The sequence below is a fragment of the Urtica dioica genome, chromosome 11 (assembly GCF_054948205.1).
Source record: "Urtica dioica subsp. dioica isolate 48M chromosome 11, U.dioica_male_clone48M_v1_H2, whole genome shotgun sequence".
In the NCBI taxonomy this organism is placed as follows: Eukaryota; Viridiplantae; Streptophyta; class Magnoliopsida; order Rosales; family Urticaceae; genus Urtica; species Urtica dioica.
The window spans coordinates 23316891-23337497 of record NC_142766.1 but is presented as its reverse complement, the minus strand read 5'-3'; the positions used below and the strand labels follow the sequence as shown (position 1 = coordinate 23337497).

The 20607-nt window shown below is 39.7% G+C and overlaps 3 protein-coding genes across 4 annotated transcripts; 1 reads left to right on the top strand and 2 right to left on the bottom strand.

Moving 5' to 3' along the window:
* Window positions 1-131: 131 nt before the first annotated feature.
* Window positions 132-2870, bottom strand: LOC149382644 (uncharacterized). 2 transcript variants are annotated; one of them, XM_089630068.1, is made up of 5 exons: window positions 2705-2870; window positions 2211-2639; window positions 1918-1972; window positions 1180-1636; window positions 132-809 (listed from the first exon to the last, which is right to left on the bottom strand). In XM_089630068.1, exons 2-5 carry the CDS (start codon window positions 2602-2604, stop codon window positions 363-365), a joined length of 1353 nt encoding a protein of 450 aa, XP_089486194.1. In that variant the 5' UTR covers window positions 2605-2639; window positions 2705-2870; the 3' UTR covers window positions 132-362. The 2 variants fall into 2 exon arrangements, with proteins under 2 accessions (XP_089486194.1, XP_089486195.1); XM_089630069.1 differs by lacking the exon at window positions 2705-2870 and having other exon boundaries at window positions 2211-2695.
* A 1781-nt stretch (window positions 2871-4651) lies between these two features.
* On the top strand, window positions 4652-7599 carry LOC149382643 (Pentatricopeptide repeat (PPR) superfamily protein). The gene is made up of 2 exons (XM_089629808.1): window positions 4652-6324; window positions 6551-7599. Exons 1-2 carry the CDS (start codon window positions 4756-4758, stop codon window positions 7262-7264), a joined length of 2283 nt encoding a protein of 760 aa, XP_089485934.1. The 5' UTR covers window positions 4652-4755; the 3' UTR covers window positions 7265-7599.
* Window positions 7600-8029: 430 nt separating this feature from the next.
* Window positions 8030-11352, bottom strand: LOC149382642 (inactive rhomboid protein). The gene is made up of 7 exons (XM_089600890.1): window positions 10936-11352; window positions 10466-10639; window positions 10239-10382; window positions 9469-9588; window positions 9305-9391; window positions 8358-8791; window positions 8030-8275 (listed from the first exon to the last, which is right to left on the bottom strand). Coding segments are annotated over exons 1-7 (1311 nt in total). The 5' UTR covers window positions 11287-11352; the 3' UTR covers window positions 8030-8274.
* Between the last annotated feature and the right edge of the window lie 9255 nt (window positions 11353-20607).

Genomic DNA, 20607 nt, shown 5'->3' with positions numbered 1-20607 from the left:
AATGCGAGAAAAAAGACTGGTCTCTTTCTCTGTCAGAAACAAACAAAGATTCCTGGAAAACGACTTTCAGAAATTAGATACATTAGGATTAGCAACCACAAAACAAACAGGTAAAAAAAAAATTGAGTCCATTTGGCTTTTGTAGTGTATTATTATTGATTGTAGCATATACAAATACAGATATACAGAGCAAACCCCAGGTGGAAAATCTATACTCTAATCCCGTAGTTTTGTAATTAAAGGTTCTAATATTTCTACAACAACACAATCATTCCACACCACCTTGAATATTTCTCTATGCACAGACATAATCAATCAATGAAGGAAAAATGGAAAAAAAAAAAGAAAAAAAAAGAGGTGAGCTAAACCCGGTTGGCGGAGAGTGCCAAGTCGTGGAAACGGAAGGACACGTCACCGGCGGCGTCCCGCACGAGCCCCGGGAGAGGCGCCACCTGGGCGGTGTTGGGGTGGTGCTGTGCCACTTCGGGCGGCATGGACTGAGCGAGGGGCGCTGAGCTGGCGGGCTGCTGGGAGAAGCCGGGGGCGGTGTCCCAGAGGAAGACGTGGATGAGGATGGGCACTCTGGCGTGGCGGTGCAGCGACAGCTTCTGGCTGAGGGACACGGTGTCGAAGCAGCGCACCGCCCCCGTCGGAGACGCCATCCACGGCAGCACCTTCTGGCCCGACACCCGAGACACCACCAACAGCCTCGACGTGCTCTCCGCCTCCTTGTACAGGTTCAGCAGCCCCGACCGAGTCGACGGCAAGCTCTCGTCCCGATCCATCACCGACGACACGTAAATAAATCCCTGTCCCATTTCGACATCAATCCACAATTGTTGGACTACTCTTATTGAAAAAAAAAAAAAAAAAGATGACGTAGCTAAATAGCCAATTCAAACTTATGAATTTGCAAAATAGTCAAGGTTTGCCTCAATTGAGCAAAATAGCAAAAATGTGCAGCAATCTGGTTTCAAGATTAATTCCTTTGAAAGTGATAAATTGCTTATAATAATCGTCAAAAAATTTAATCTAGGCTGTCAAATAAATTTTGAAAACGTAAATTTGTCTACTTTGCTGAAAAGTTGAAACTTTGGCTATATTGCTAATCAATAAGTTTCAAATGACTATTTTGTACAATTTTTCCATAAAAAAATAAAAAAATAAAAGATCAAGTACCTCTTCGGTCCGGCTGATGGTGAAGCCGAGCTTGGTGTCTCCCTCCTGAATCTTGATCTCGATGGCGATCTCGGGGCCAAGAGGGGCGTACCAGAGCCGCACGGCCCGCACGACGCCGATGTCAACGCCGTGGTAGTCCTCGAAGCCGTAGAGGCTGGCATTGGCGAGGTTGGCGAGGTCGGAGAGCGAGCCCGTGTTGACGGTGGAAGAAGCCATGTCACCGGAGATCTTGGTGAGGAGGGACTCGGTGTGGATGTTCATGAAGACGATGGGGACCCCCGAGGCCTGCGAGGAGTTGAGCCACGCGTTGGCCCGCGCCAGCGTGTCCTCGAGGTCGTTGTACCGCGAGTTGGCCCGGTCCGATGCCTTTGGGAACAACAAGAACGAGAAGAACGAGCTCGAGTGCGGGACCGCCAGCATTTCCTGCATCCGCCGGTCCCACGGGTACGACACGTATCTATAAAGTGGACATTTTTAACCGATCAGTTATTATTTGATTCAAATTATATTTCATAGTTAATGGTGGTCAACCAACAATCAAGAAACACAATATTGAAACTAACGATTAATTGATTAGTTAATCGTTCTAAAATAACCGATTAAATATTTAACCGTTTTGAACGGTCGGTTAACCTCTAACCGGCTTAATTGATTAAAAGTTTAACCGGTTAACTGTTGTAAAAAAAAAACGGTTATAAATCCTAACCCTATAAATTGATTAAATGTTTAACCAATTACCCGTCTTGCAACTTCGTCCGAGACAGAGCCGCCACCATCCTCGCGCTCCTTGATTCTGTACACACCACAAAAACAGCCCTACTCAGTACATCACAAAACCCCCAATTTATTCATTACATTTACACCTATCTATGTCTATCTATCTACCCACTCTAAAGGCTTTTATTGACCACATTTCCATTCACGCGCTTCCCCGCCCAAAACTAATTAACTTTCTGGTCTATCGGAAATATTATTCTTAATAGTGAATATAAGAGAAAGGCTTGATTAGGCTGAGAAAGAAGTGTACGGACGTTGGAGGTCGAAGCATTCGGACTCGGTGCGATCCAAGAATCCGACGGTGTAATTGGGATCGTCGATGGATCGGAGCATGTACTGCTTCTTTCCGGCGGACTCGTTGGGGACGATGCAGGCCTGGAGCTCGGCGAACCGGTCGCGGCCTCGCCGGACTCGAACCAGAATCGAAGTGTCGTTTGCTCTGAACGAGCCGTGGAGGATCTTCTGGACGCCGCTCCGGCCGTTTTTGAACGGAGACTTGACGGTGACGGAGGTTCCGATCCGGAGCTCCTCCACTATGTCTCCCGTCTGCAACATGTCCTCCGTCCATTCCTCCGCCTTCGAGCTTCCTTTCAGGCACTCGATCGACAAAACCTCCGCCGACTGTGTTGAGTTTCTCTCCATGGTCATTCTTTTTCTTTTTCCTTTCTTTTTTTTAATTTCAGCTGCGCGCGAAGTAAATTAATATTAAATTAACTCGATGATGAATCATCATATATAATGGACTAACCTGTTAGCACGGAAACATTTTATTTTTCCTGGTGGTGATGATTGTTATGTACGTTTGGGTTTTGAATGTTTGTGAGAGACAGAAGAGAGATGTGTGAAAGGATTTTGGGAGGGATGAGAAGTAAACAAAAGAGGCTCGCAAATTGAGAGAGAGAGAGAGAGAGAGAGAGAGAGAGAGTAAATATATATGAATAACGAGGCAATAATATACAAGGGAGTTATTATGAAGGTGTACTGGTTTTTCAAAGGTTTGGCTTTGAAGAGAAAAGTCAATAACTTCGATGGGAAATGGAAGAAAAAAAAAGAGAGTTTCTTTTGGTAGTCTAGCTTTTTCTCTTTTCTTAAAACTTTTATTAATCCCGAGAAATTTCGTTTAGACAAGTAGCGATGATAATTAAATGCTAATCTCATATGATCTAACAGAGATATTTCTTTTTTATTTTTATGGGGTACTATAATAATTACACATACACTGTTCATCTTCTTCCTATAATATTATGGGTGGGGTCTAGATTGGGTTTATCTGGCGTTCACGGCCCCAAAAAGCCATTTGCGAGTACTTTATTTCCCCTATACATCTCTATGCCTCCCTCTATAGATATAATATATCTAGGAATTTAATGACCTCACCAACATTATGATCGTGACATCATTAAATTAATCTTCTAAAGGAGCACTGAAAACGTAGCATAATTGTTAGAAAGAATGAAATAATTAATTTTGTCATATTATTTTTACTTCATATGTCTATAGTTGGTGTTGGGAGAGAGTTGACATCGCATGTCTTCTTTATATATTAAGGTAGCTCTTTTCTTTTTTATGTTTTAAAATTAGAATACTATATTACTCTGATTTGCCTTTACTCTCTCTGACAAATATAATTGTATTTCAATCGCGTCGATCGATACGAGTACTATTTTATTTACTACTTACAAATTACAATAAATAAATATACGACCTGGTATTGTGATACCATTCCAATTTCCAGGCAAACATAAATTGACTTGAGAGTTGAGTTTAGAATCTTTAGATTGACTTCAACCAATAAGGATTTGAATATTTCTTATTTCACTACCACTCTGTCTCAATTTTGATGTCCAATCTCTATCACTCCCTTACAAGATTCTTGTTAAGAATTTCTTGTTGCTGTTTAAAAAAATATATTAAAATGAATAGTAGAGCAGAGTAGTTGATATTCTAATTGCAATATTATTATTATTATTAAGCATTTTTTACAAATATTCCAACCACCACGCACATCACTTCCTGGCAATGGCATTAGTATTACTACTATTATTATTTTTTACGGAGGTGGGAGTGGGAGACAAGAATTGTGACGTTACACTTTATACTGCATAATGGTAACGGTAGTACCGCTAAATACCGTTGCCTAAGGCTGGTTAACGGTAACGGTAGTATCGTTAAACACCGTTGCCCAGGATGACCAGCAAGCCATGAAAAACGTTAGTAAATTTCCAAAAAAAAAAAACGGGGGAAAATGTGCAGCAAATCTGCCATTTCATGAGTTCATTAGTGATCACAAATTCGTCCCCGAAAATTGGACTTGTCAACAAGATATATTAATTATAATGCAATTGGCCAAAACGGAAGAGAATTTAACTACATATCATACTCGTTGACGATTATACAATACTTTAAGACTTTGAAACAGATGAGAAGATAAAACAGATATTACAGTCATAAATTTGGAATAATTTAGATATATTGAATTTTGGTAAAAAGTAACGGGGATGTAATTGTTCAAAAAAAAAAAAAACACACACACACACATTTCAATAGTCTCATCCCCAGCAAAATTATTCTTTTTTTCAATTAATATATTATGTAATAAAATTCCAGCAACAAGTGTTGTGCTTACGTGTGAGACAAGAATTGTGACGTACGCCTTATATTATCAAAGGCATATAAAAAGAAGCCCAACATGAACACCACACTATCTCACCGCTTTCTCCACATTACGGTGAGAAAACCGCGAGCCTTAATCAGATGTTATGACTTTCATGATAGTTTTAAAGAACTCGACTTTAATCCATGGAAAGTCAAAGCACTCGTTTCGCAAACCTTTTGCAGCTTTGCATCGACAAGAAAGCTCACCGGACCGGAAAACACATCCATGCTTATATTATGAGGAACGGTCTCATATCCGACACGTTTCTGTCGAACAGACTCATCGAGCTGTACTCGAAATGCAGCAACACTAATTACGCCCACCAAACGTTCGACGAAATGCCTAGGAAAGACGTCTTTTCATGGAACGCCATTTTGGGCGCGCATTGCAAAGCCGGTGATCTGAACCGCGCTCGCCAAGTGTTCGCTAAAATGCCCGAGAGAAACACCGTGTCTTGGAACAACGTGATCAGCGCTCTCGTGCGAAATGGGTTCGACCGAGAAGCCTTGAGCGCTTACGACGAAATGGCCTCGGAGGGTCACGAGACGACTCGTTTCACTTTGGCCAGCGCGTTCAGCGCTTGTGGATCGGTGCAAGATCTGAGCCGTGGCCGGAGATTCCACGGACTCGCTCGGAAGATCGGTCTCGAGAGCAACGTCTATGTCAGCAACGCTCTTCTCTCCATGTACTCGAAGTGCGGTGTCATCAGCGACGCGGTTCGAGCCTTACAAGACATGGCTGAGCCGAACGAGGTCGCTTTCACGGCTCTCATGAGCGGGTTAGCTCAGACCGATCGAGTCTCCGAGGCGTTTCAGCTCTTCAGACTCATGTTGAGGAAAGGGATACGCTTGGATTCGGTCTCGCTCTCGAGTATTATGGGCGTGTGTGCTAAAGAGGACGAAAACAACGGGAAACAAGTTCACTCTCTTACGATCAAGCTCGGGTTCGGAGGAGATCTTCATTTGAACAACTCGTTGCTCGACATGTACGCGAAGCACGGAGACATGGACGGTGCCGAAGAGGTCTTCTCTGCTCTTCCGAAAGTCAATGTGGTGACGTGGAACATCATGATCTCCGGGTACGGCCAGAGATCCCGGTTCGGGGAAGCTCTCCGCTGCCTGGAGCGAATGAGCCGTTCGGGTCTCGAGCCGGACGACGTGACGTACATCAATATGCTCGCTTCGTGCGTGAAATGCGGGGACGTCGAAACGGCTCGGAAAATGTTCGACGAGATTTCGAACCCGAGCGTCGGTTCGTGGAACGCAATGCTCTCTGGGTATTCCCAGAGCGGAAACCACTGCGAGGCTGTAAAGCTTTTCGGGCTAATGCAGTTTCGGAGAGAGAAACCGGATCGGACAACCCTCGCGATCGCACTCAGTTCGTGCGCCGCTACGGGACTTTTCGAGCACGGAAAGGAGATTCACGGAGCCTCGATCCGAGCCGATTTCCACGAAGACGTCTACGTGGCGAGTGGGCTGATCGGGGTCTACTCGAAGTGCGGAGACATGGGATCGGCGGAGAAGATATTCCACAGAACACCCGAATCTGATAACGTGTGTTGGAATTCGATGATAGCGGGGTTTTCGTTCAACTCACGAGATCAAGAGGCTCTCTCGTTCTTTGCCCAGATGAGACAACACGCGATGTATCCTTCGCCGTTCTCTTACGCCACCGTGCTCAGTTCCTGCGCGAAGCTCTCTTCTTCGTCTCAGGTAAAACGTGTGCAAAAGTCAAACCTTTAACCATTTTAGACGGTTAATAGTTAACCGATTAACCTTTAGAACAGTTAACCAATTATCCGTTATTTTCATATATTTTTCCACTGATGGTTGGTTGACCATGAAATAACCGGTTAAAACTAATCGCTGGGTAAATTTTGACCAAAACAAACGGTCAGAATGTAAACTAACGGGTTAAAATGCCCACCTTTACTCTCAGGGGAGGCAGATTCACGGCCTGATCGCGAAAGACGGGTCCGCGAACGACGTCTTCGTGGGGACCGCCCTCATCGGAATGTACTGCAAATGCGGGAACGTCGACGAGGCGCGTCGCTTCTTCGACTCGATGAATACGAAAAAAAACATTGTTACGTGGAACGAGATGATTCACGGGTACGCCCAGAACGGGCACGGAGACGAGGCCGTCTCTCTCTACAGAGAATTGACGGAAGAAGAATCCGGGGAATCTCCGGATTCCATAACCTTCGTGGCGGTCTTGACCGCTTGTAGCCACTCGGGTCTGACCGACACGGGGCTCGAGATTTTCGATTCGATGAAACGGGTCCACGGGATCGAGCCCGGGTCGGACCACTACACTTGCGTCGTGGATTCTCTGGGGCGAGCGGGTCGGTTCGAAGAAGCGGAGGCGCTCGTGGACGGGATGACGTGTAAAGACGATCCCGTCCTTTGGGAGGTCTTGCTTAGTTGCTGTAGGCTTTATGGGAACGTGGGTTTGGCGAAAAGAGCGGCGGACGAGCTTTTCCGGTTATCGCCGGGCGATTCGACGCCGTATGTGCTTCTCGGCAACATTTACTCTTCTCTCGGGAGATGGGACGAAGCGAGGGACGTGAGAGACTTGATGAGCGATAAGAGGATCGCGAAAGGTAGAGGCTATAGCCGGATCGAGCATAAGATGGAAGGAGAGTCTTGTTGAACAAGAAAAAAAATCGAAATTGAAACCCGAATTCGGGGATAGTCGGGTGTAAATAAGAGATTTTTTTTTTCAAGTCCTTGTAAGTTCTTCTATTTATTGGAATCTGAATTGAGTTTTGAATTTTCGCCTAGTTAGGCATTGAGTCGTTCCATAAAACCATGAAGTTGCAAGCTATTTAGATTTTGATTTGCAAATTCTGATCTGCAGTTCTGCACATCATGTTCCAGACCAGAGAATCAATCTTTTGATGCGAATCTTCACACGCAAGTTATTGAGCGTGAAGATAGAAACAAACACAAAAAGATTCAATTTATTGCTGGCCTGTTCTATGTAAGGTAAGAGATGTTTGTTTGTATATATTTTTCTTATGTATTTAATTTATATACGCTTTTAGAAAAATACAGTTGTTTTTGTACGAATTTTTTAATTTCCAATGATTTTATTTCTATAGACAAAAAAAACAGTCCGTAATATTATCAGTAACATATTTTATAATCTTAAATTTGAAATCATTCGAACAGATTGCTTGTGCTACAGTCCAAGCTGCCTACATATTTCAAAATTTGAAATTCGATTTTAATCAAAGTTTTTAATGCGCTTGAATACCGTACAATAGAAAAGAACAAAGCCATTCTTCCATTTTATTCAAAAGTCAATAATTGGCGATTTGGTAGGCGCTTTTAGTTTCTATTGAAAATTATGTCGTTGAATTTCCGTCTTTTTCTTTTTTTCCGCACAAGTCTTCCTATAGACAAGGAACACGGATTACACGGTGCAATTTGAATAGTGAATTTAATAAACAAGTCAACTAAAACACATCATAGGACTTTTAACTCCATGGTTTGACGTGAGAAAACCAGAATTGATGGTCAACTCAAAATTCAAGAATATCCTACATTAAAGAGTGATATAATTCACCGACATCTTAAAGATTTATAAACAAATCACGACTATATAATTATGTACTTTCTAATCCTTGACGACCATCCAAGTTTGGCTTGCAAAATGTACCTGACCAACAAAAGAAAAACTCAAATCATATAAGAACAAGTCACAGCAGAGATTTATTTATGAACAAAATGCAGTCACTTACTAAACCCATCTCTTGTGAGGAGTGAGATTCAGTCTTCTGTTGGCACTACTATTCGAAGACCTCCTTAGTCTCGAGGACGAAGAAGAAGAAGAGACCGTATCGAGTTTTCGGTTCATAGATATCTCTTTGAGAGGACTAGCCGATCGCGAAGTTGGTGGTTCTTTTTCCTTCCTTCTCCCAATGGAAACCGACGAGGAAGGTTTCCGTGTTGGCATTGGTTTCTCGTTCCTAGAAGAATCGAGTTCGAATGTCTGAGGAAGGATCTCCGGAGAATGAGGTCGGTCCTTTGGCGAGTTGTCTGAATCAGAGGACGAAGAGGGTCCGGTGGTACTGTCCATGTCGTAGACGAGGTTGTCTCTCATGTGTGGGATATGGACACTCGGTGGCTTCGGGGAAGAGAAAGATGGTCTTTGAAGCCTCGCAAAGTTCATCACCTGTGATCGAACTTGATCAGGAATGCCCATTCATAGTGACATTGTTTATTTGTTTGGTTTTCTTGGAAAATATTGCTACTATTCTTGTAGGAAGAACTTTTTAGGCAATGAAATAATTAGTTAATTGTTTAGGGGGAGAAATAGTATTAGTGGGAACTCTTAGTCTATACATTAAGGTACACGAGAAAATCATTTGGGGTCTCGAGAGTATTTTTCTTATAGTTTGTAGGTCAGACTTAATCAGGAACGTCCATTCGTAATTACATTGCTACTATTCTGATACCACTTTTGGAAATCAAAATAATTAGTAAATTGTTTAGGGGTGAGAAATGGTATTAGTGGTACTTCTTTGTCTATAAAATAAAGGTGAGAAAAAAATCATTTAGGAGAGTTAAGGGTCTCGGAGTATTTTCTTATAGTTCATCAATGGAATTCAAAGGTTCTTTTCATATTTCTCCCGCGCTACCACTGACCTTTTTTTTTTTTTTTTTTTTTGAGTAAGCTACCACTGACCTTTTGTTCCAGAATGATGATGTCTTTCTTTAGTCGTGTAATGGTACCGTTCTTCCTTTTTATCATATCTTCAAGCTCCGATATTCTCTGTTGCACAAAGATAACAAGATCTTGAGGGTGAAAAAAGAAGAGGAAATTACCATGGAAAGGAAAAAGAATTTTACCTTTGAGCCAGCTAGATCGGATGAGTGAAGTAGAGAAGTGAGTTCTTTTATGATAGCGTCCTTGTCGTCGCAGTTCCTCCTCAAGTTATAGATGTCTTGTTCTACGGCCAAGTTGTTCATCTATACATTGAATTATAAATAACACATTGTAGAAAATTGAAATTTGCGAACGACAAAATGCGGCCCGTACATAAGTAAAGTGGGAAGTTTTGGTTTAATTTTCTGTTGGTGTTTTGATGCATTAATCAAAAGTAGCAACGCTTGTGAATAGTGCTATAGAGTCTATAGACACAAATTCTCAACAAGACCAACTAAAAGATTATTAGAGACCCTACAAAAGGACCGTTGTGGAGATTCGTGTGAAACAGCTTTAAAACCAGAACACCATTGGGAGCAAAGACCAACTAAAGCCACCATGATTGGAATTTGCTTAAATGACATATTGTCCAACTTAAAATAAACAATGGGTCCACCTTGATTTCTGAAATATCATTACAAAGCCTAGGAATAAATCAGGATAAAACACTCAAGAACTCTAATTCCTTTTTCAAAAACCAAAAGAGATCCTGAAAATTCCCATCTTTACATTTCGATACTATTCCAAAGATTCCAAGTTGTACTAAAAGTATCCTGGGCCCTGGTAGACATTTGAATGATTGCAAAATAAAAGAGCATAACGGCATAAAGAGAGATAATATTTCAAATATTCGTCTAATCATAAAAAAAACTAATCACCTATTTACCAGTTTTTCACTCAAAAAATAACTCACTTGGATTTCAGCAGCAGACGTGACACTCGAACCCCAATCTGATAAATCAGACATTCGACGCTCCTCTTGCTCCGCAAAATTTGTCAGACTCGGCTTGTACGCTTGAATCGAATCGTCCCCGGAGGCTTTTGTTACCTTGTTCCCCTGCATTTAAATTCATAAAAAAAAGTTTAAACCGAGTTATAAAAGATTATTACATTAGCGGAGACATGCGACGGAACTCATACCGTGGTCCTATTGAACTGGTTGTCATTTTGATCACGAAGACAACTACCAAAATCGACAAACCAAGTATCGTGATCTTGTTGTTCTAAACTCTCGGATCCCGAACAAGCCTTAACATTGTTCAGCTGATCACAGAGACCATCGAGTTTCTGCTGCATACTAGATAACACTTGGTCCTGCGAAAAACATTCAAACCTATTTCATATTAAATGCAAAGACTGGATCGTTTTTCAGATACCAGAGATAAAATTTTCCTATCCTTAAAAGAACAGTTGAATTTTCAAATTTTAAAAATGCCATGTAATTACACATCTATTTGATTCTACTGTATCTGAAACGGACAAATTAATATTTTATTTGCAATATTCAATAGAAACTCGCGAGAACAACAAATTGCAAAGCCATTAAAACGAATTTCAATCAATGTGTCACGGTGAAGTGTCGAGATCAACAAATGGAATTAAATGCTAACCCTAAGTTGAACGGATTTTTGAAGGCGCCGAATCTGGACGTTTTTCTTGGACTCGGCGACGGCGACTCCGATAACGGCTACGATGAGGAATCGCTGAACTGGGCTGAAGAGCTCCCAGGCCACGGATTGAGCCGGAGAAAAGCCGCCATTAACGGCTGTGGCTGAGCTGGCCTCGTCGGCGTTCACGAGCCGGCCTTGAAGGGAGACCCAGGCGAGGCGCCTAGCCGCGTGGACCGGTCGGCTCGGCTTGACGAAGCAGCTTGAGAGCCGCCGTGTCGCCGGAGAGAATGGCGTCATGGAGACGTGAGCCGGAGGTGCCGCGCCAAAAATGAGGTCGGCTTCGTCTTCCATGGCGTCGTTGAGAGAGAGAAATGAGAGAGTTTTATTATTATTTAATGGAATTAAATTCAAATTCTATTATTTAATGGAATTAAATTCAAATTCTATTTATAAGGAAGGAGGGAATCTGAATACTAGACGTTATATATCTTTAAGGGGAATGTCTTGCGCGTGTCATGTAATTGACTACCGATACGTTGTCTTTTTATTTTATTTTATTTTTTTGAAAAAAATAATTATGTCATATTTTTTTTTTTTTTAATTCAACACCAAATCAACTTAAAACATATTTACAAACTAAAATAACTTGTTTATAATTTTATAAAATTTAAAAAGTAACATATATAATATTATAAAAATCTAATAGTGTATCATTTTTTTAGTGTTTTTACGAAATATGATATAATAAATTTATTTTGTAAAATTAATAATTTAATTTAGTAGATAAACATGTTTTAAGTTTATAAAATAAAATATATGTTTTTTGAAAAAGATCAAAATGCTACAAAATAAGTAAGTTAATGACCAAAATGCTTCAAAAGAGTTTAAGTACTAAAATGCCACTATTATAAAAGGGGGTGAGTCAAACGGTTATATAGCCAAATAAAAATTAGCTTTTGCAAAATAGTCATAATTTGTCAACTATAAGCAAACTAGTCTAAGTAAGATTAATCTAGGCTGGATTAAATTTAATCCCAACGAACTATAAAGACATAATGTAAGCTTTATGAATGCTAGATTAAAATTAATCGAGGCAAGATTAAAAGTTATAGTACTCTCAATTGGCTATTTTGCTATACCTAATGAAACTATGGCTATTTTGCAAAAGTCATAGTTTGAATTGGCTACTTCATACCATTTTTCATATAAAAGGCTATGATTATTTGAACCAAAAATCCTATTTTTTTTTTATGGAAATTATGTGGTCTATTAAGGTAAGTGTGATTATTCCTAAACTATGACCTCCTCAATATTTTATTCCTCGAACTATGTCCAAAATCTAATAAGTCAAAATTAATCCAAAAATATGACTTTGATGTATGTGTAAGTACAAAAATACTCTTAATGAAATATACTTTTATTTTCTTTTGTATTTAATTTTTTTTATTTACTCTTAATGATGTATGTGTGTTTAATTTTGTATTTAATTTTGGTATGTGAAGTTGAAAAAAAAAAATTGGAAAATTAGAAGAAAAAAAATTGGCTTAAATTTTTTTTAAATTCGTTTGAAAATTTATTGATATTTTGTCTTTTTATTGACATGAATTTCAATAAATATTCAAACGATTATGAAAAATTATTTGAAGATTTATTGACATCGTTGTCAATAAATTTTATGCATGTCAATAAATCTACAATAGACCAACTTTTTTGAAGATTTATTGACATCCATAAATTTTATTGATATCGATGTCAATAAATCTTCAAATAAATTTCCAGAATGGTTTGAAGAATTATTGACATTGAGGTCAATAAAAAGACAATACGTCAATAAATCATCAAACAAATTTTCAAATTCTTAAAACTATTTTTTCCAGTTTCCCCAAATTATTAGGTATATACAAGGCTATAGAGGGAGTGAGATCATGAAACACGTTGATATGGACATAAAACGCTCTCTCTCTCTCTCACTCTCTTCGTATCCACGTCAATTCCTCTTATTCTTCGTCATGATTTCTTCTTCTTATATTTCTTCTCCACCAAAAATGACAAAGAAACATCAAAACCTAAACCCAAACTCTAAAGTTAAAGTCATAACAAAGAAATCTAAATCATCGCCGGTAAATTAAAAGAGACTCGAAACGAGATTGATTTGAGGACTATCAGAGTTTTTAGCTTAGAATGGAAATTGTTATTAAAAAAATGTTTAATTTAAGGCATGAAAAGAAAATTAGAAGTTATATGAGAACTTCATATTAATAGGAAAGACGTGTAATCGAAATGAATCATAGTAATTTCAATATATGTACGCAGTAGGCATTCTGATATAAACTTGGTGAGTCTGGCAAAGAGAGTGTTAACGATGAAGATAGAGCTGTTCTATTGGAAGACACATGAGGAGATCATAAATTTTCCCCTTCGTCACCGATACTTAGGTGCATAAGGGTTATATATATAGCTTTGAAAATTTCCATGTAATTTTCCAACTTTTGCTTATGATGTCGTGTGACCGAAATGTATAGGTTTCTTAATTTTAATGGTTGAGGCGTTTGTGATGGAAAATCGATTGGCTCTTAAAGCCATGTAAGTATGTAGGCTTTTATACGTTTGAATTGTGAATGTTGTTCTTTTTTTGTGAAAGTGGAATGTCAATCCGCACCCGTGTCTTTATTCGTACATTGATTAAAATTCGGATTTTTTTGGCGTAGCACTACGTGTGTGATCATACCGATTTCTATAACTCGTCGGAAAAAGTGGGTCACAATAACTTTATGCCTGCTAGCTGAATTTGTTTACCTATCTATAGCCGTTGAATGACTAAGTGTATGATAAGGTAGAGAGAGATTGAGAACAAGAGAGAAGACGAAGATCTCTTTGATGCAGCCAATATCAGAGTGAGTACAGAGTTTATATAGTCTAAGTAATAAACGACATACAAACAGAGGAAGTAAGAAACGACACTACGTTTAGCTATTTAACACTAACAGCCCCCCGCAAGCCGAGCGGAGAGTGAGACTCGACGCGAAGCTTGGAGCGTAGGGTCGGAAATTGAAGGCTGGAGATCGGCTTGGTGAGAACATCAGCAACTTGAGCAGACGCAGGAACGTGACGCACGTCGAGAAGGCGATGAAGGACTTTCTCACGAACGAAATACAGATCAATTTCGATGTGTTTCGTACGTGCGTGAAGGACTGGATTGGCAGCAATCTGGACGGTGCTGAGGTTGTCACACCAGAGCACTGGACGGCGTGGAGAGATGTGACCGAGCTCAAGCAGAAGGGATTGAATCCAGGTTACCTCCGAAGTAAGGCTCGCTAAGCTGCGAAATTCAGCTTCAGTGGACGATCGGGAGATGGTGTGCTGTTTCCGAGAGGACCAAGCCACTAGATTTGAACCCAAAAAGACACAAAACCCAGATGTAGACTTGCGATCATCGCTGTCAGAGGCCCAGTCAGCGTCGCTGAACCCACTGATTAATAGGGACGCAACAGGTTGGCGTCGAACGAGCAGACCGAAATCGATTGAACCAGCAATGTAGCGTAGAATGCGTTTCACAGCCTTCCAGTGGGAGACTAGAGGGCGTTGCATAAATTGGCACACCTTATTGACTGCAAAGGACAGCTCGGGACGAGTGATCGTGAGGTACTGTAGAGCCCCAACTACACTCCGATAGAGTGACGGTGAGTCAAAATCATCACTGCCATAGGCTGAGAGTGCAGTACCAGATGTCATCGGAGATGCAACACCCTTCGCAGTACACATTTTCACTCGAGATAGAAGATCGGTCGCATATTTCTTTTGTGAGAGCAGTAGGCCAGACTCCATGTGATGCACTTGAATACCCAGAAAGTAGTCCAGCGATCCCAAGTCTTTTAGTGCAAATTGTGCATTGAGATGACAAACTAGGCTCTCAAGATGAGAAGGGCAGCTGCTGACCAGAAGAATATCATCAACGTAGACTAGTACGTACTGAGTGAATTGTGGAGAGGTTTTAATAAACAGAGATTGGTCTGTTTTAGCCGAAGTAAACCCCACTTGGAGAAGAACGTCTCTTAGCTTGTCAAACCAGGCCCGGGGAGCCTGTTTCAGACCGTAGAGTGACTTGTGAAGCCTGCACACAAGATTTGGTGAAGACGAGTCTGTGAAGCCCTCTGGTTGCTGTAAATACACCTCCTCGTGCAAATCGCCATTGAGAAAAGCATTATTAACGTCTAATTGACGAATGGACCAACCCTTAGCAAGTGCAAGTGTAAGAACCACTCGAATGGTAGTTTGTTTGACGACGGGACTGAACGTTTCATGAAAGTCAAACCCTGCAACTTGCTTAAAGCCCTTTGCAACAAATCTGGCTTTATGCTTGTTTAGTGTGCCATCCGAGTTTTGCTTTAGTTTAAATACCCACTTGCTACCAATGGCTTGCCTGTCCGGTGGTAGAGGGACCAAGCTCCACGTTTTGTTCCGCAGCAAGGCAAGATATTCATCCTTCATTGCTTGTTTCCAGGCTTCCGAGGACAGTGCTTCAGAGACAGATTCAGGTTCCTTCACAGCATAGAGGATTCGAGGCTTGAAGATTCCATTTTTGCTGCGAGTAACCATAGAGTGGGATGGGGCAGGGTCTGGTGAAGCAGTTTGTGTTGTGGATGAGGAAGAGAGGGATGTAGAGCACGGTTCTGTAGGTGACGGGACAGGTTCGAGGGAGGGTGAGATGGAATCTGACTGAGATGGTGAGGTAGGCGAAGACAACATTGGAGTAGGAAGAGGTGTGTGGACTAGTTGTAGAGGAAGAGATAGAGTTGTTTGAGGTTGAGGGTGTGGTAGAGGTGAAGGAAATATGGTTGTGTAATGGAAACATGCTTCATTGAATACAACATCCCTAGAGATGAAAATTCTACCCGAAGAGTCAAGGCACTTATACCCCTTATGATTTAGGCTATACCCTAGAAATAGGCATGGCTTGGACCGAAAATCTAGTTTATGGTTGTTGTATGGGCGTAGGTTGGGAAAACATTCACAACCAAAAATTTTTAGTTGAGAGTATAAGGGTTGTACCTGAAACAGAGCCTCAAGAGGAGTTGCCATGTTCAACGTTGGTGTAGGAAGCCGGTTTATGATGTAAACGGAGGTTCGGAAAGCCTCATCCCAAAACTTTATGGGCATCGACGCTTGAGCTAGTAAGGTGAGCCCTGTTTCCACAATTTGCTGATGCTTGCGTTCGGCTACACCATTTTGCTGGTGTGTATGTGGGCACGAATTTCGATGGGTAATCCCTTGGGAGTTAAGGAACGCAGTGAATGGCCTATACTCTCCTCCCCAATCTGATTGAACAGCCATAATCCTTTGCCCAGTTTGTAGCTCAACATGTTTCTGAAAAAGCTTAAACGTGTTAAGCGCCTATGATTTCTGTCGCAGCAGATATATCCAGGTGTATCGAGAGAAGGCGTCAATAAAATGGATGTAATATGAATATCCACTTGCAGATGGAACAGGTGATGGGCCCCATAAATCCGTGTGGACAAGTTGAAGAGGTTTTGTATATTTTGTATCAGAGTTTGAGAATGGACGTTTGTGAATTTTACCTAAGCAACACGCTGTGCATACTGAAAAAGAATTTGTATTGATATAGGAAATGTTACACTTTTGGAGAACAGATTTTACAACTTTCTCAGATGGATGAGCTAGTCTCTTATGCCATACATCAAAAGCATTGTTACAGGTAGTTGATGAACTAGATACAAAAGCATTGACAGAATTTTCTAGACTCGAGTTGTGCAGACTTGAACTTGATTTTGGGGAAACTGACTGAGAGCTGGACTGGAGACTGAGGGAGAGCTGACTTTTATCGAACACATAGAGACCGCTGTGTAGATGACCACGCATAAGGACTTCCTTAGAGACCTGATCCTTCACAAGACAAAACGTGGAGTGAAACTCAAAGAAGACATTGTTATCGGCAGCAAACCTAGACACACTAAGAAGATTTTTTGTAATATTTGGAACATGTAGGAGTTTATCTAAGAGAAGGTTTGTGTTGTGACTAGGAGTATTGAATTTAGTTCTGCCTATGTGAGAGATTTGGAGGCCCATACCATTACCAAGCAAGACTTTCTCCGATCCTGTGAACTCCTGTTTGTACATCAGATTGTCTTCAGCGGAAGTTATGTGGTGTGTAGCACCAGAATCGGGATACCAGCTGGAGTCTTGAACTGAAGAAGGAGTAGCAAGCATTGCTGATGGCGTGAAGTCATTCTGTGAGAGCTCATAGAAATCGTCTGAACCAAGATTGTACTGAAAATCGCCAACAACTTCATCGCCTATCTCAGCTAGATGACCTTGAGCCTCATGAATATCTTGCAATTGTCCAGGGCCTGAGAAATTTTGGTCAAACCTGTAGAAACAGGAGGTGACGAGATGACCACTTTTGCCGCATAGTTGGCACTGAACTCGTCCGCGACCAAACGAGCTGCTGCGACCTCGATTTGGATTTGGAGCTGAGAACTGAGTTCCTCTTCCGGAGTTGACCCCGTTCTGAGCACCATAACCACCGCGGTGGAAATTTTGGCCACCTCTTTGAGAATAGAAGCCACCTCTCTGAAATCCGCCATAGTTCGAGCCACGATTGAAATTTGAACCACGTCCTCGATTCCAGTTGGAATTTAGGTTGTATTGCGCCAAATTTGCTGTAGGATTATCGATCTGGTTTAGAGTTTGAGATTTCCTCTCGATTCTGCTCTCTTGAGTAAGGAGAAGAGACTCGACTTCGACAACAGTGAGAGGCTCAACTCTTGTTTCAATGTTCATGATGAAACCTTCGTATTCTTCTGGCAATCCACTGAAAATCGCCTCAATGTGATCTTTCGCCTTATATTCTTCACCAACCATAGCTAAGAGATCAACTAGGTTGCGAATCTTGAGAAGGTAATCATTGATTGACAGTGAGCCTTTCTTCATCGCATTCAGCTGCGTCTTGAACTGCGATATTTTAGCTCTCACTTGCGATGCAAAGTAGTACTTCAATGTGCTCCAAATCTGAGCTGTAGTCTCACAGGAGACCATGCGATACAGAAGATTATCACTCATCGAGGCCATAAGCCACGAGATGATGAGTTGATCTTGTCGATCCCAGGCTATGAAGGCTGGATTGACTATTCCGTTCTCCCGATTACGCTCGGAAGTGAATTCTGGTGGAGGAATGACTTCTGGTAGAAGGAATTTCTGCAGATCGTGACCTCGCAGAGTGGCTAACACTTGTTTGCGCCAAACAATGTAATTGTTTCCGTCGAGTTTCGATGCTATTGGATGAGCAAAGGTAACAAACGACTGAGTAGCATTTGGATCCATAACGAAGTTGAGAAGATGATAGGTTCAGAGGACGGCGATCGGAGAAAACGAAAAACTCCGATCAGGCGTCGAAAGAGAGAAGCTCTGATACCATGATAAGGTAGAGAGAGATTGAGAACAAGAGAGAAGACGAAGATCTCTTTGATACAGCCAATATCAGAGTGAGTACAGAGTTTATATAGTCTAAGTAATAAACGACATACAAACAGAGGAAGTAAGAAATGACACTACGTTTAGCTATTTAACACTAACAGTGTATGTTCAATGGTGCTACGACCAGACAAGTATGTTCACTATGTTCGCAAGGTTCGTCCAGACAAGTATTCCCTACAAATTTAGGGTGTTACAACCGCCTAATTTGCTTAGAAACTATGAGCATGAAACTTGATATCTTATTAACTCGGTTGCTGCTAATATATACATGGAAATTTTTCCCAGTACCCCCATTCAATGACAATGGAAAACATATAATGACATTCTTTTTACGACATTAATCACATGTCGTTGAATGAAAGCCTCTTTTTTTTTTTTTTTTTTTTTTGGTAGTGCACGTATCTGTGTTTAGTTGGTAATGAAAATTGAAACCAATAGACAGTATGAGAAAATGAATGACAAGACTACAAAATTAAGCCTCGTTTTCTTCTCTTGCTAAACCAGCACGAGCTTTGTTTCTCACTTACTAACTCCGATAAAGCAAAAGGCTAATAATAATTAGTAAGTAATGTAGTGAAGATTGTAATTGGATGAAGCCATGTTTTGAAGTTGAAGAGTCTTCCTCTGCTCGTAGCCTTATATTATTATGTTTTGGTATTGTTACTGAATCTTTATTTCTTTTATTGTCAGTTTTGATTATTTAACATGGACCATTGAATTCAATATAAAATATTCTCTTCTTATTTCACGGCTAATATAGTCTTCTTCTTTTTTTTTTTTTTTTTTTTTTCACGGTTGCATTTGTCACGGCTACTCTATGCATTTGTCACATCTACTCTATCCATCTTTTATTTTTTTCTACTTACAAGTATCTATAATTTTTGTAGACAGTAGAACAGTTGCAAAAAAAATAAAAATGTAAACAGTAGCCAAGAAAAAAAAGCAGACAGTATAAAAAAAATGCAGACAATATCCAAGAAAAATGCAGACAATAGTAAAAAAAAAAAAAATACATACAAATACAATATGGTTGGCATGGTATTTACTATACAAATTAGTTATGTGATTGCTTACAAATTATATTTACAGATTAGTTATGTGATTAAATGACTAATTTTTAAATTAATTTTTTTAATAATTATGGAATAATTTGAAATCATTAAATGTTTTGAAAAGTTGATGTTTAATTTCATTGGATAAATATGAGTCCGTAATGGTTTTTCATGTATATAGAACGAATTAGAAAAATATATAATACTTTTTACATAAACAAAGGGGTAGTAATACATATTTATACCTTCTTTCACAATGATGCCGTTGTATTATCCGCTCTTTCAATCCTATACGCTATTTTTTCATCCGATGTTTACTTTATGATAAACAAAAATACATGGTTAATTATCATTTTTTTAAATCTTAACAGTTTAGTTTAAATCTGATTTTTTTGATAGTTCAAATATAATAGGATTGAGAAAGTTGATGCGTATGCAAATTATATGAAAATACGAGACTATATTATATCTTTATGTATAACTCAAATATTATGTGTATATAAACAATTTTAGTTACGTATATTAAATATCATAAATTAATTATTATTATATATTCATGAGCTCATGAACATTTTGACAGGATAACCTTTTTTTTTTTTTTTTTTTTTTTTTTCACTTACCCGCAGCAACGCGCGGGGTTAAATAACTCGCTTAGGCTTTGTTTGGTAAGAAGGAGGGAAAGTAAGGTGGATGGATTATTTAGGATGGAAGAGAAAAGAAAGGAAAGTGATGGATTGTGGTTTTTTCAAAAGTTGATTGGTATGATGAGAGGAAAGATTATTATCCATCCATTTGTTGTTTGGTATAAAAAAATATAAAAAGAATAAATAACATTTATATATTAAATTCCATTTTTTACTCTTATAAAATACCAAATAACTGCCTATTTTCACCCCAAAAAAATATATGAGTTAATACATCTATACATAAACATATCACTCACTCTGATAAAAAAAAAAAAAAAAAAAAAAAAAAAACATATCACTCACGTATGTAAATATATATGTGATATAAAACATGCAAAGTAAATATATTATCTACCAAAAACATATCAAATAATGCACAAGAAATTATAATTATAAATTACCCAAACAAAAATAATTATATTTTCAAGGTACATAAATAAAAG

Bases quoted from the DNA above. Each gene is read 5' to 3' on its own strand.
- LOC149382643 (XM_089629808.1), top strand. From the start codon at position 4,756: ATGGAAAGTCAAAGCACTCGTTTCGCAAACCTTTTGCAGCTTTGCATC. The intron at 6,325-6,550 runs GTAAAACGTGTG...CTTTACTCTCAG, and splicing joins AGCTCTCTTCTTCGTCTCAG to GGGAGGCAGATTCACGGCCT.
- LOC149382644 (XM_089630068.1), bottom strand. From the start codon at position 2,604: ATGACCATGGAGAGAAACTCAACACAGTCGGCGGAGGTTTTGTCGATC. The intron at 1,973-2,210 runs GTCCGTACACTT...TGGTGTGTACAG, and splicing joins CGAATGCTTCGACCTCCAAC to AATCAAGGAGCGCGAGGATG. The intron at 810-1,179 runs GTACTTGATCTT...GAAATGGGACAG, and splicing joins CCATCAGCCGGACCGAAGAG to GGATTTATTTACGTGTCGTC.
- LOC149382642 (XM_089600890.1), bottom strand. From the start codon at position 11,286: ATGGAAGACGAAGCCGACCTCATTTTTGGCGCGGCACCTCCGGCTCAC. The intron at 9,589-10,238 runs GTGAGTTATTTT...TTCAATGTATAG, and splicing joins CGTCTGCTGCTGAAATCCAA to ATGAACAACTTGGCCGTAGA. The intron at 8,792-9,304 runs GTCAGTGGTAGC...GTTCGATCACAG, and splicing joins TCATCATTCTGGAACAAAAG to GTGATGAACTTTGCGAGGCT.